This window comes from Macadamia integrifolia, chromosome 9 (genome assembly GCF_013358625.1).
Source record: "Macadamia integrifolia cultivar HAES 741 chromosome 9, SCU_Mint_v3, whole genome shotgun sequence".
In the NCBI taxonomy this organism is placed as follows: Eukaryota; Viridiplantae; Streptophyta; class Magnoliopsida; order Proteales; family Proteaceae; genus Macadamia; species Macadamia integrifolia.
The window spans coordinates 5,851,319-5,864,631 of record NC_056565.1 but is presented as its reverse complement, the minus strand read 5'-3'; the positions used below and the strand labels follow the sequence as shown (position 1 = coordinate 5,864,631).

General features: G+C 38.5%; 2 protein-coding genes across 14 annotated transcripts; both read left to right on the top strand.

Annotated features, from left to right (window-relative positions):
• Nucleotides 1–2,172: 2,172 nt before the first annotated feature.
• Nucleotides 2,173–4,532, top strand: LOC122089119 (pentatricopeptide repeat-containing protein At2g27800, mitochondrial-like). Its single transcript, XM_042658602.1, has one exon. The coding sequence runs from the start codon at nucleotides 2,941–2,943 to the stop codon at nucleotides 4,240–4,242; it is 1,302 nt and encodes a 433-aa protein (XP_042514536.1). The 5' UTR covers nucleotides 2,173–2,940; the 3' UTR covers nucleotides 4,243–4,532.
• A 319-nt stretch (nucleotides 4,533–4,851) lies between these two features.
• LOC122089116 lies at nucleotides 4,852–12,413 on the top strand. 13 transcript variants are annotated; one of them, XM_042658592.1, is made up of 5 exons: nucleotides 4,852–4,886; nucleotides 5,172–5,416; nucleotides 5,786–5,836; nucleotides 5,917–5,991; nucleotides 6,624–12,413. In XM_042658592.1, the coding sequence occupies exon 5, from the start codon at nucleotides 10,026–10,028 to the stop codon at nucleotides 12,132–12,134; it is 2,109 nt and encodes a 702-aa protein (XP_042514526.1). In that variant the 5' UTR covers nucleotides 4,852–4,886; nucleotides 5,172–5,416; nucleotides 5,786–5,836; nucleotides 5,917–5,991; nucleotides 6,624–10,025; the 3' UTR covers nucleotides 12,135–12,413. The 13 variants fall into 13 exon arrangements, with proteins under 13 accessions (XP_042514526.1, XP_042514533.1, XP_042514531.1 ...); XM_042658599.1 differs by lacking the exons at nucleotides 5,786–5,836; nucleotides 5,917–5,991 and having other exon boundaries at nucleotides 6,684–6,769; nucleotides 8,757–12,413; XM_042658597.1 differs by lacking the exons at nucleotides 5,786–5,836; nucleotides 5,917–5,991 and having other exon boundaries at nucleotides 6,684–6,769; nucleotides 6,888–12,413.
• Nucleotides 12,414–13,313: the final 900 nt, after the last annotated feature.

Below are 13,313 nucleotides of genomic sequence, written 5' to 3'. Positions count from 1 at the left end.
TAAAATTTCCCATGCCTACCAACAAGATCAATTACTATAAAAGAATATGACTTATACTCTCTACTTCACATGGTCATCATTAGCCATCCTCCCATCTTTCTTATTCTATAAGGAAATCTTCACAACTCTTTGGAAACAATAATTTTCAAGTTTAAAGGTTTGGTTTTTCCTATAAAATGCTCCCAATCACTATGCAAGCAAACACAAAAACACATGATCAATTAGAATTAAATTTTAATAAATAAAATTATATACAATGAAGTAAGAAAAAAATATAAAATATAATTTCAATTGAAATTTTTATTAAAATTAAAATTGGCGCATAATGGTATGAAAATTATGGGATTTATAATATTTGTTTTTTTATGCATAGTGTAGGTTGGGGGGAGTGATCATAAAGGAGTTCCATTAGAAATACTATTAGATGTGCTAAATCGTAAACTTTACTACACCCACTTGACTTGGAATCATCCCAAAATAAGTCTATTAATATACTTATAAAATAAGCATGTATCTTACAAGCCTTATTCTCTCTCCTCTCCTCACCCTCGTGCTTATGTGTTTTATCTTTATTGGTGTATTCTTTGTTGTACTTTTCTTCTGTCTCCTATACATGCCAACTTATTGCCCTCTTTTAGGGAAAATCTTGTTGAAATCAATAAATTTAGCCCTTCATAATGAAGCAATCTCTCTATAGAATGTTAAAAGGAAATCATCCTTATCACTATTTATTTATTTTTATAGTTTTAATTGACTAATTCAAGTTTTATATATTTTATATTTAATTGTAAATTGGATTCTCTCTGTATTAAGTATCCTTATGCACCTCGTATATAATATGGGGACGGATCTACATTGTGTTTGTGCATATGGGCATCTCTCACGCTAAGCCAATGGGCTCGTGAAAGAGAATGCATCACGATTTGTATAAAAATAGGCTTACTTAGTCAAGAGAATAGAGAAAAGAGAATGTGAGAAGGCACACACAACCGACAATGTGTTCCTCATTTTCCCATTTTCCTATTACATGATTATGCCTCCCAAGTATTTCATGGTATATTTTACAATCTATAACTAATTAATTATCCTCTGTTTCTTACTATATAACTAATTAATTATATATAACTATTTGCCTACATCACAATTCATTTATATGAATCATGACACTCCGCCTCTCATGCATCTATTGGCTTGACATGGGAGATGTCACTACATACAAACTGCACATGTAAATCTATTGCCCATTAACAAATAATTCCTAATATTATAATAGAGTGTGTCCAGATTTTCATTTACCACTATCACGAGTCCCATCACATTGTTGTGCTAATACTTACAAAGATGCCATGAATTTTTTTTTTTTTTTTTGTTGGGTAGAAAAGAGACCATGAATTATGAATGGAAAATATTATTTAGTAGGTGATATTTGATTATTAATTTATAGCAATGAAAAGTTTGTTTTTACATAAATTGAGCTTTATATAGCATAATAATACTAAAAGGTACCAATTATAAAAAACACATTTAAAAAAAAAAAAATCATAGTTAGTTAAGAGTACATGTTTGTGAAGGATGACCATATGAGCTTTTTTCTTAATCAAGGATATCCCTCTTATTTGCAATCCAGAAAAACCAGTAAACCTGTGAACGGAGAATCCCAATAATTTCTACCAAAAAATGAAAATTAATTTTTTTTTGGTAAAACCTAATAATGAAACTTAACACACTATTAAACCCCCTCAAAAGGAATGAAACAGTGAAACTGTCCTGAAAAGAGGAAGACTGCCATAATCTCCACCTCTTATCTGGGTAAAATGATAAATTCCCCTCCCTAATTCCAGATTGGATGACATTTAACCTGGCGGAAAAAAATCGTTTACAATTCCGATCTCATACAATTCCATGCAATACCACCTTTAGGGGGTGATACGTGTATTGATACAAATGTAATGGTCCAGATATGATTTAAATGCTTCTTCACTGATTTAATGTTTTATTAGTTGTACCAGATCTGGACCATTGTATTGGTATCAATACACGTGTCACCATCTGAAGATGGTATTACACAGAATTGTATGAGATCAGAATTGCAGACGATTTCAACCCTAACCTGCCACTGGGTGAGAGCCACATTTTTCCATAAATGCCCACAAAAAATATATTTACTCATCTTGCAAAAGTTAGGACTTTGTCTCTCCTTGTTTTTCAATTTATTCATTGCGATCGTAATCAGATATGAGTTTCTGCAACTCCAATGCCTTTGTTGAACTTTGTTTTACCTGGGGGAATCAGATATGGGCTTTTGACCTGGGCGTTCACCCTCTCAGTTTAAGAATTGGATGTAGAACTATCTTATGTAATTTTTATTCTATGGTTGCCCTCTATTGCTTGGAGAAGTGTAAGTGATTTGCGATCTGGGATTTGAGTTATAGCGCTCTTCTTGGTATCTTAGTTTGAGTTGTAGGAGCTTTGTCCCATGATCTCTTTTAAGCTCGAACCCAGATGAAGTCCTTCGAAGGGGCGGTTACTGATGTTCTCTTCATTCTAGAGAAGAGTAAGAAACGGAGATGACCACGACAAGTTTGCAAAGAGGAAGATGACCACGGCGAGTTTCTCGAAGTTCGAATGAGAGAGGAAGATGAAGGGAAGAAGATGACTGATCAGGACGACGCTAACTGCAGTTGTTTCTTTCGAAATTCAAAGAGAGAGGAGGAAGAAAAGGGCGAAACAGGGAGCCCTTTCGTTCGATGTTCTCTTTAGGGTTCTAACCCTGTTCGGGTGGTCAACAAATTAGACCGGTGGATCACATGATGTAGGTCAAATGGAGCGAAATGAAGAAAAATAAATCTAACGAGGATCTTACGGTCATTGAAAAGGTCACTGCCACTCTCCGCCAAATCTCTTCACTGCAGACGATTTTGATCCGATCCTTCCATCACAATGTTCCGTTCTCGTTTCCCCTGCAGAACCTTAGTTTCAAAATCAATTCCGACCCACTTAGCGGAAAATGGGGCAAGCGCAGGAAACCCTTTTCTCTGCAATCATGGTTGCCATACTCATCCAAATGGTAACACCTTTGAGAACTTTAGCAATTTAGCTCAAACCCAGTGGAAAGCAAGTACCAAATTATCTGCAAACATGTTCCTTAACCCTAAATGCTACCCCCTGTATTTCTATTCTTCGCATTCCAATTACGCGTCACTGAGATCCGTGGGGAAAAGATGGCATAAGAATTCAAAAACAGTCCAGAAACCAACCCTCAATGAAGCTCAGTTTCACCAGTCAGTATCTCAACTCCCACCGAGATTCACTCCAGAAGACCTCTCCAATGTCATAACCCTCCAGGAAGATCCTCTGGTCTGTCTTGAACTCTTCAATTGGGCTTCACAACAACACAGGTTCAGACATGAAGTCTCGACGTACCACATCACAATCAAAAAGCTTGGCTCTGCCAAATTGTACCAAGAAATGGATGATGTTGTTAATCAAGTTCTTGCTGTTTCTGATATGGGCTCGGAATCTCTTTTTAATACAATGATATACTTCTTCACAGAAGCTCGGAAATTGTCAAGAGCCATCACTGTGTACAAGCACATGAGGAAGAGCAGAGATCTGGGGTGCAGGCCTTCTAGTATCACCTACAATCTGCTTTTTACGGCACTTTTGGGTAGGGGGAGGAATTCTTATATAAACCACGTCTACATGGACACAATAAGAAGCCTCTTCAGGCAAATGGTCAATGATGGGATTGAACCTGACATTTTCTCTTTGAATGCCATGATCAGAGGTTATGTTAATTCCCTTCATGTCAATGATGCTCTTAGAATATTCCATCAAATGGGTACGGTTTATAAATTCCTTCCCAACTTGCATTCCTATGATTATCTGATCCATGGGCTTTGCGCACAAGGCCGAACAAATAATGCAAAAGAGTTGTATGGCGAAATGAAGGACAAGGGGTTTGTTCCAAGCAGTAAGACATACAACTCCCTTGTGAATTGTCTGGCTATTGGTGGTGAGGTTGAGGAGGCTGTAAGGATTTTGTGGGAGATGGTTGAGAGGCAAAAGTTGGCAGATTTCATAACATACCGGACTATCCTGAATGAGATATGCAGGCAAGGAAGGGTTGCAGACGCCATGAGGTTGTTGAAGGAGTGGCAAGAGAAGGATCTTATGGATGGCTACACTTATAGGAAGCTTCTGTATGGGCTTGAAGATGAATTTGGTAATCAAAATGACTGAAAGCATCTGATGGTGAGTGTTTCTTCTGCGACAAAAATGTACTTCTAAGTTTTGGTAAAGGTGAATAATTTGGCAACTCCTGACATTATAGAGGAGCTGCTCACATATCAAAAGTTGAATGCCAACATCACTGCTCTCTATGAATATGGAGATCTTTCTGAATTTTATTTCTATGGTGATATTATTAGAGAGTTTTTCTTCCATGGGAACTGTAGTTTATATCTAATATGTAATGATGGCTTAGTGCCCTTAACACACTAATGAAAAATAAAATTAGGTTTGTAACTTTATTTTTCTGAAGCAAATCTACTTGCCAAAGTTGGATTTGAGATATAAGCAAAGGATAGCAATTTTAAGTGGATTCCATGAGATGCGATTTTGAACTGTGCATATGCTAAGTTTTAACTTATAATGTATCTTGAATCCTATTGCTTGGAGTCAATTCTCCTTTTTAAAAGAAAAAAAAAAAATGAAATGGCGTGCTTTCATCGTTAGCTTTTCCTCAGTAAAATATTCATTGATACTCTACACTCCTAGAAAGAGTGATCAACAGGTTTAGTAACTATCTCTTATTTTTTTTCCCCTTTGGATGATACACTGCAGATGATAATCGAAGCCCTCTGCTGCTGTCGGAGGATAGAAATGTATGTCATTCATATAATTCTTAAGTGAAACATATTTTTACTTCTCTGTTCATCAGCTGACTGAGTGGATATTCACATGAAATAAATAAATAAGAAGTGACAGAAGATTAGCAAACCTACAAACGCTATCAAATCTAAACATACCCAACAAGTTAAACAGAGGAGCATAAACTATCTAAAATACTATAATTTATTTGTGCTAGAATAGATATCTGTATTATGTATTTGCCATACTGGTATTATTGAAGTTGGATATTAAACATCCTTATCCTCTTGTACCCCCAGACAAGAAGATGCTCAAGAGTTTCTAAGTTTCGTCATGGATCAAATGCATGATGAGTTACTCAAGCTTAAAGGTGTTTCAAACTTAAATGGTGGTAAATCGTCATTGATTTCATTAACAGAAGATGACGACTGGGAGACTGTTGGACCAAAGAACAAATCTGCAGTTACAAGAACACAAAGTTCCATTCCATCTGAATTGAGTGCAGTTTTTGGGGGACAACTGAGAAGTGTTGTGAAGGCGAGAGGTAGGCCTAATTATCTCTTTCATGCTTCAATGCATCAATGTTAGAATCTTTCGTAGTTCTTCAGCTTACTTTGTTGAGTTTGTTCCGTGCAACACAAACCATTTCCATGGACCTTTTCACATTTTTTTGTACTGCAGCATTTTCTTGACTTTCTATAAAAAGAATAAATAGTAGTTGCATGTAGAATATCTATCTTTTCGGTTCTTAGCCAGATTAAATAACACCCAGTCATTCATGGTTTCTGCTTCCTATATCTCATTCAGTTTTATATGTCCTTTCATCTGGGGTTTCTTACCCATCTTTTAAGAATTTTCTTATTAAGAAAAAAGAAAGTTTCTGACTGTTTCTCATTTATTTTGTCTCATCTAGATTTTTTGGATCCAATGTCAAAAAGGCCATCTTGGAAATTTCTCATATAAAGTAATGAAAAAGAACTTAAGCTCATTTTGGATATTCAGAATCCAAACTGCCAGGAATTGATCATTTTTACATTGAATCAGGTGAAGTGGATCAGCGTCATGGGATTTGGAGCATTACCTCCAAAACCATGTCCCATGATCATTTTTTTTTATCAGGTGGGGGTTTTCAACTCCCTCTGAATGTGCAAATCTCCTCTTTTAACGGGGATCTTAATGTTAGCTAAGCTGAATCTAATATCAATCTATTAAGCATCCATCCTTTAACACCCTACACTCTCCCCACCCCCACCCCCTAGGAAAAAATGCATCTATCCATATATATATATATATATATATATATTTTTGTGCTAAAAGCATCTATCCATATTCATGGGAATTGATATGGTAACCATTGAAACTGATGCTTTAGAAAAATGGATGTGATACAAAGGGCCCGTTTGATAACGTTTCTGCCGTTTCTGCTTCAAGAAACGGTTGAAACAGAAATTTCCGTTTCTAGAAACAGAAACGGAATTGAAGGTGTTTGATAAGTCATGTTTCTGGAAGTCGATAGTAACCAGTGAAAGAATGGCCACGAGTCGTTTCCAGGTTCGTTTCTTGAACCATAAATAGGTAGAAATTTCAATTTCTATTTCTGAAAACAAGTGAAACGAAACAGTTTTATCAAACGCTTTTTGTTCCGTTTCTATAGACACGGCAGAAACGTGTTTCTTCAAACGTTATCAAACAGGCCCAAAATATAGTTTTGTTATTTATAATCTTATTTTAAATTTTCTTGTCTGGTTTAGGTAACAAGGCCTCTGCCACAGTTCAGCCATTCCTCTTACTTCATCTTGATATTTTCCCAGAAGCTGTTCATACTATTGAGGATGCACTCCATCTATTTTCTGCCCCAGAAACACTTGAAGGGCACCGGACATCAGCAAGTGGTAAGGTACTTTTCAGATTGAGCACCCTTTACGTCAGCTAGGTAATCAGTGCTTGAGTCTAATGTCAAGCCTATACATTTGTATTGGGTTTTCCCTAACAAAGGTTGAATTTTGAAAGTTTAGATCTGAACCTGCAAGGCTGAGCTTCTGTTGCCACATGGGGCCTCTGAGTGGAAATGTACCACATGGATGTGGTGGATTGTGGAGACTGCTGAACAAATAGACCCTTTGGGGCAGAAAATTTAGCCGCCACATGGAAGGTGCCCAGTCATCATACTCCTTTGCTATATGGCTGGACTGGCGAACTTGTTGCAAGTTGTTCTTGGACTAGGTTAATGTCTACCCAAGTCATCAGCATGTCACAAGATGGGGTTGTACTCAGGTTTGAGTCAAGTTGGTGGAATTCTATGAAAATGCCATACTAACATTTATGTTGTGTTTGGTTGCTTGGGTGAGAGTAAATGAAGGGAAAAAGTGACTACTTTTTTTGGGTATGGGTATCCATACTTACGTTTCTCATCCATTATGTGGGAAAAAGCAGGGAGAAGAAAGTTCGGGAGAAAATTGGTCATGCCCGACTTCTTCTTTCCCTCCAACAAAGTGTGGAATAACTAACTAGCTAATTGCAATTCTTAGAGACCAACCAACAATGGTGGAATCTGTCATATACTTTCTCTTGATTTTCTTGTTTCAACAGAACAATAGGTGAAGGAAATTTCTTATTCCCCCCTCCCCCTCCTCCTCGTCCTTCTCCTCCTCCTCCTCCTCCTCCTCCTCCACCTCCAAGAAAGCAACCAAATACAGCCTTAATACATGACCTCCAGGAATGAGCTTAGTTCTTTGCTGTCGTCATCTTTTAATTTTGCCACGTAAATAAACTTGAAAGGTATGTAAGTAGTCAGTTGTGGGTCATTTTGTATCCCAAGGACTAACCGTAATACCAACTCGTCTTAAATGGGTTGGCTTTCCCAATCATAACCAAATCAACACCAATTTTGGTCTGGTCTGGTTTAAGTAGTGCCTGATCTAGGTGTCCTGAACCCCAGATTTTGGAGCTTTACAAATTTGGTGTCATCAACTCTGCTTTTCTTTTTCATCTATTCACCGCATGGTCTGCTTTTATACTCTATGGAAACTCAGATATCTGGAGATAAGCCCTCAATCATCCTTTCATTGGCAGGGAACTTGCAAAACTATTGCATCGCCTGGTCAATTTTTTCGTTGTGGTTGTTTCTGACCAGACCAGGTTAACTGTCCACGACAACTGGAAAACACGGCTCACTTCTTGATGGAGTGCTTCAGAACTCATGTTGATTTTGCTAGAGGATTGAAGTCAAGACTCCCATTTGTTTCTTCTCAGGTTGATTGAAGTAAATTTGATCTTTGGGTTGGCTAATCTTCAGGCATATGTTCATTCCTCTCTTCCTACATTTACTGAAGACAGATCTCCGGCTGAGCATGTTGATATCCTCTCTTGTCTTTGTGTGGTTCTCTCTGACTGTGCTTTATCATAAGGCACATTGCCACTGGGTTATTAATAAGCCTCCAGGACGCTGGGCTTCGATTTGGTTATGCCTCAGGCATATATGTTTATTTCTCTCTTCCTACATCTTCTAGAAACAACAGCTTTCTTAAAATAGTTCTCCGTTTGAGCATGTTGATGACCTCTTCTGTTTCTGTGTGGTTCTCTTTGACTCTGGCTTATCATAAGGCACATTGCCATTGGGTTCAGAATAAGCCTCCAGGACGCTGGTCTTCGATTTGGATTATAGTTTCTTTTGTATAAAGCTGACAAAAATGAAAAATGAGTGGATCAGCCCTAGAAAATCTTCGGGATACAAGTATGGATGCTTTTCGTGGTGTCAAAAGTTTATGTTTGGGTGATTAATCCTTTTTTTTTTGACACAAAAAACTATTTTTCTGAATTGGTTGCGTGCCAAATTGGCATTTGCCTATTAATATTAGAAATTGATTTTGCTCTTCTTGACTCAGCACTACAAAGCAGAAGATTCTTGATTGTGAGATTGAGACCATTCATTGGGAATATCTTTATCACTTTTGGACATGATGTCATCATACACCATTGCTTTAGGGAGCAGTATCATTGCTGAAGCTCTCACCAAACATGCTGCTTGTTTCTGCTGGGTGTTCATTGGTTCTTGCTGATCCTGTTGTATGGGTTGTGGATGCTCCTCAACTGATGCTTTAGTGGCTACTTCCTTCACCCTGGCGGTTTCCAAGTAGTCTCTGGTTCTAGTGATCTTTTGCTTTGTTCTCAGTTTAGGTGCATAACTGGTGATTGTCCCATACAGTCACATCTCCTTTAAAGTACATTTTTTATGGGTTATGCATTGTATTGTCTGGTGTAATGCTAGGCATCAGGATCCTCTCCAACGTGCCCAACTTGTATCGAACAGCTGGTCAGACCTAGGGGTGCATGCATGCCGGAGTCCTCCCAGGCGTCTGATGCATTGGAAAGGATCCGGATCCTAATGCTTGCACTTGCTCTAGTACTGGAATGGTTCTGCAATGGTTACTATATCTGCAGTGTAATTATCCAAGCTATCAAAACAGAGAAGAAAAGTTTCTTTCTACTTGGCCTTTTACTGTAGTTGACATTGCTGTAACATCATATTGAACCAATGATACTGTAACATCTATAAATAATGTCGCTTATGAATTGACACGCACACGCACACGCACAGCCTCCAATGATTGGGTAGGAAAGAGCATCTGTAATGCTACATACTCTGGATGAAACCGAAGTTGCGGCCAATGGGTAAATGCAGTGAATAGAATTAGAGAAAAACTGAAAAGGGTATGTAACTATATATGGACGTCATGTAGGGCCAAGTTTCCCTCCACCCACAGTAAAGCCGTGTTCGAGCGCCTGTAATAGACAATTCCAATGTGATGGCTTTCAAAATTCAAACCCACCATCTCCAGTTGAACTGATTGCCCACTAAATACTTGCAGGATAATCTCAGACACCTACTGGTCTCTCTTTTTCTGGTTAAGGAGGACGGATAAGGAAGGGCCAACCTCCATTCAAACCTTGTGTCATAATCCATGATTCGACTCAAAAGGGCTTCTGAAAGAAAGGCCAACCTCCATTCAAACCCCATGGCTTTATCCACAAATGGGGGTTGATTCTACTCCTCTTCTAAAAGATTGGACTAAAGCATTTCTTTATGAGAGCCTAAGGTTCTGCATTTGGCTTGCGCTCCTCTCGTCTTCCACAACAAGAGAGACAAGACAGATATGACGCTTGCGCTTGGGAACGTTACCACGGTTCTGATAGAGGGCAAAGACAACCCTCGTGGCAGACTAGCACGTATTGAAGTTATTGTGTGCCTGACAGCAGCCCTTCTTGCCTTTCTTATAGTATTTGGCTCATTCAGGCGTCGATCCTATGGTTCAGCAGTAAGGCTTTCCATTTGGGCAGCTTATGTGACGTCCTATTCTCTCATATCCTATGCTGTAGGGCTGATGCAATCTGCTCCCTTCCACAATGAATTATTCACCGTATGGGCTGTGTTCTTGCTCATTGTCCTTGGCAGTGCTGACTCCATCTCTGCCTACAGCCTTGAAGACAATGAGCAAAGATGGAGGCACTATAGTGAGATTCTTCTTCAGACGTTCTGGGTCAGCTGGCTAATTGCCAAGTACAGTGCAGAAACAAAGTTCAAGGTACCCCTTTGGCTCCTTTGGGTTCTAAGTATGTGTAAGGCTGGTGAGAGAATAGCATCTTATGCATCTGCAAGTCGAAAGTTTGGGTTGGTAAGATACACCAAATTGGTTGCAGACTTCATGACCTGTGAACCTGAACTGAGCAAAGACAGTGAGATAGATCCAACCCAAATGAAGGGTTACCATTACTTAATCAGGGGAGAGAAACAAAGCATGGTGACAGTTGAGCCACCAACATACCAGATGAGGCTAAAAATGGATCCTGAAATTGTAACAGTTCAAAAGGTATGGGAATGTGAGGGGAGACTTCTGAAGCACAATGGGGACCCTGATGGGAGATTGAAGGATATTTGCCTCTCCTATGCATTGGTCAAGCTTCTTCGCCGGAGATTTGCAGGGTACCCTTTTGTAGAGAGCAGCCTTGATAAGACATGGAGACTTGTCCGGGATGGGCTTCTAGATGATCCTGAAAGAACCTTCAGGGTCATTGAGGTAGAGCTTGCATTCCTTTATGACTTCTTCTACACCAAGTACCCTGTTATCTTCATTTTTGGATTTCCAACTTATAAGGCCATTGAGATCATCATGGTTGTAGCTAGCAGTTGGATAGCAGTCTCAACCCTTGATAATTATCAACCACCAGAAGATACTGTGACTCTTGTTACCTCTTCAGGGACCAACCTTGATGTCTTGGTCACTCGTGTAGTAGTTCTCTCCATTGCTGTCATGCAGTTTTTGCAGCTCTTATCCCTTCTTTTTTCAGATTGGGCTACAGTGGTTTGGGTCTGCAAATACATCAGTAATCATTCAAACAAGTTTCTGGAGAAGGTGGTTCAGTTCTTCTGCCATCGGCGGCATCGACGATGTTTTAATTTGAAGCCATGGACCCGGCAATTGGGTCAGTACTCACTTCTTCTATCTTACCATCACAACCCCCCTAAGCCGTTAGATCATAGTCTCACTTCCACACTTGTGTATCAGCTTACTAAAGGTTTTTCAGTTTACCGGATCAAATTGCACATGGATGTGAAGAAAGCTGTTCTTCAGTCTCTGAAAGCTAATGGCAGGCTCTTATCAAATGGGTTAGCTTCTCTGCAACAAAACAGAGTAGACAGTGACCTTGGTTGGGCATGTCAACTTGAGACACACACTCATTGTATTCTGGTTTGGCACATTGCCACCACCCTTTGTGAGATTGCACCCTTGCAATCACAGCAAGGGGGAAGAGAAGTAAATCCTCATTTTCGAGTCGCTAGTAGCATATCAAACTACTGTTCCTATCTAGTGGCTTCTGTTCCAAATCTGTTGCCTGATCACTTTTATGTTATACATTTCATTTTCGATCGAGTAGTTGAAGAAGTCAATGAGATTCTTAAGGGATGCAAGGGAAGGAAAAAGAAGTACGAGGAGATGATGAAGAAAGGTGAAACTGATCCCAAAACAATAACAGCAATGGGTGTTAAGCTTGCGAAGGAACTGATGGACATAGGAGATCAGGAGCTAAGGTGGAAGGTCTTGGCAGATTTTTGGGCAGAGATGATTCTATTTCTAGCTCCCTCTGATAATGCTACTAGCCATGCAGAACAGTTGGTTAATGGTGGAGAGTTTTTGACACACCTATGGACTCTACTTTCTCATGCAGGTATTCTCAGAAGAGAGGAAGACATTCTCATGGTTTAAATGATCTTCAAAGAAGAACAAGAATCATAGGTTGCATTATTTCTTTTACCAAAAAAAAAATATTTCAATCTTTTATTGTTTAGCACTGTTACCTATTTCAAGAACTTAGTTGTAATCTGTAACATATTTATTATTAGGTGTGGTTGATGTAACTGGGGTTTACTTTTGGACTTAAACTGTAAAATCGGACAGGTTCAAGGGTTCCTTGTTAGTAAAAAAATAAACATATTTATCAATAGATATTAAAGGAAACACATCAATGGATCTCACCTTGAACCAGTGGTGTAATTTTACTCTTGACTATTTTTTTAGGTTTTTGAGGTATCAATACTTAATCCTGATTCTCAAGGTACAATATAAGATTTTGACCATTGAAGCAGCCAAAGGCATTGGTGCAACCAAAGGCATTGGTAATTTTACTCTTTGACTATAAAACTTTAGAGCTTGCAAGCCACAGTTGTAAAGGGCACATTGTCTCAGACACCTCAAAATTAGGAGACTCTTATTCAATTGTCTTTAGCCCACTACGTATTACACATCCCTTCGATGTAATTGCAATAATTGTTCCAAAGATGTGTGTTAGAAATGTAAAGTAGTTAATCGTCCGCTTTTCCAGCTTTTGTAATAATTCAGCATTTTCTTTACTTATAAAACTTAAAAAAAAATCATTGGATTAAATTCAAACTTGGCACAGTAGACATTTTCAGTGTTCCACCTCCACCTTGTAGTTCACATTTTCTTGTTTTTGATTGTCTAGTTGTAAGGGAAACAACAGAGGAAAAGGATTTGAGATGAACTTAAGCTCAATGGTAGGCAATTAGGCAGTTAGACTCTAGCATAAGTCAAAGGAAAGATTGTCGATTCGACCTTTGTACCCCAATCCCCTCTCACCCCCACCTTTTTGAAATATAGTATCAATATGTTATTAATTAATAATAAGTGTGTCCCAGTTTATTCTCATCATATGATCAAAATAATTTATCTTCTATTTTGATTTGGACCAAGTTTTCCTTCGTCACCAATAAACACAAGACTCTAATCATGAATCACATCACCATTGGAGAAAGAATATTTCTACATCATGAAAAATCTTATATTCTCTTTCTTCATCAATTATGTGGATCTCATATATTATTTGATTTAACGTGTATTTCTCTCTTTCTTTCTTTTTTTTTTTTT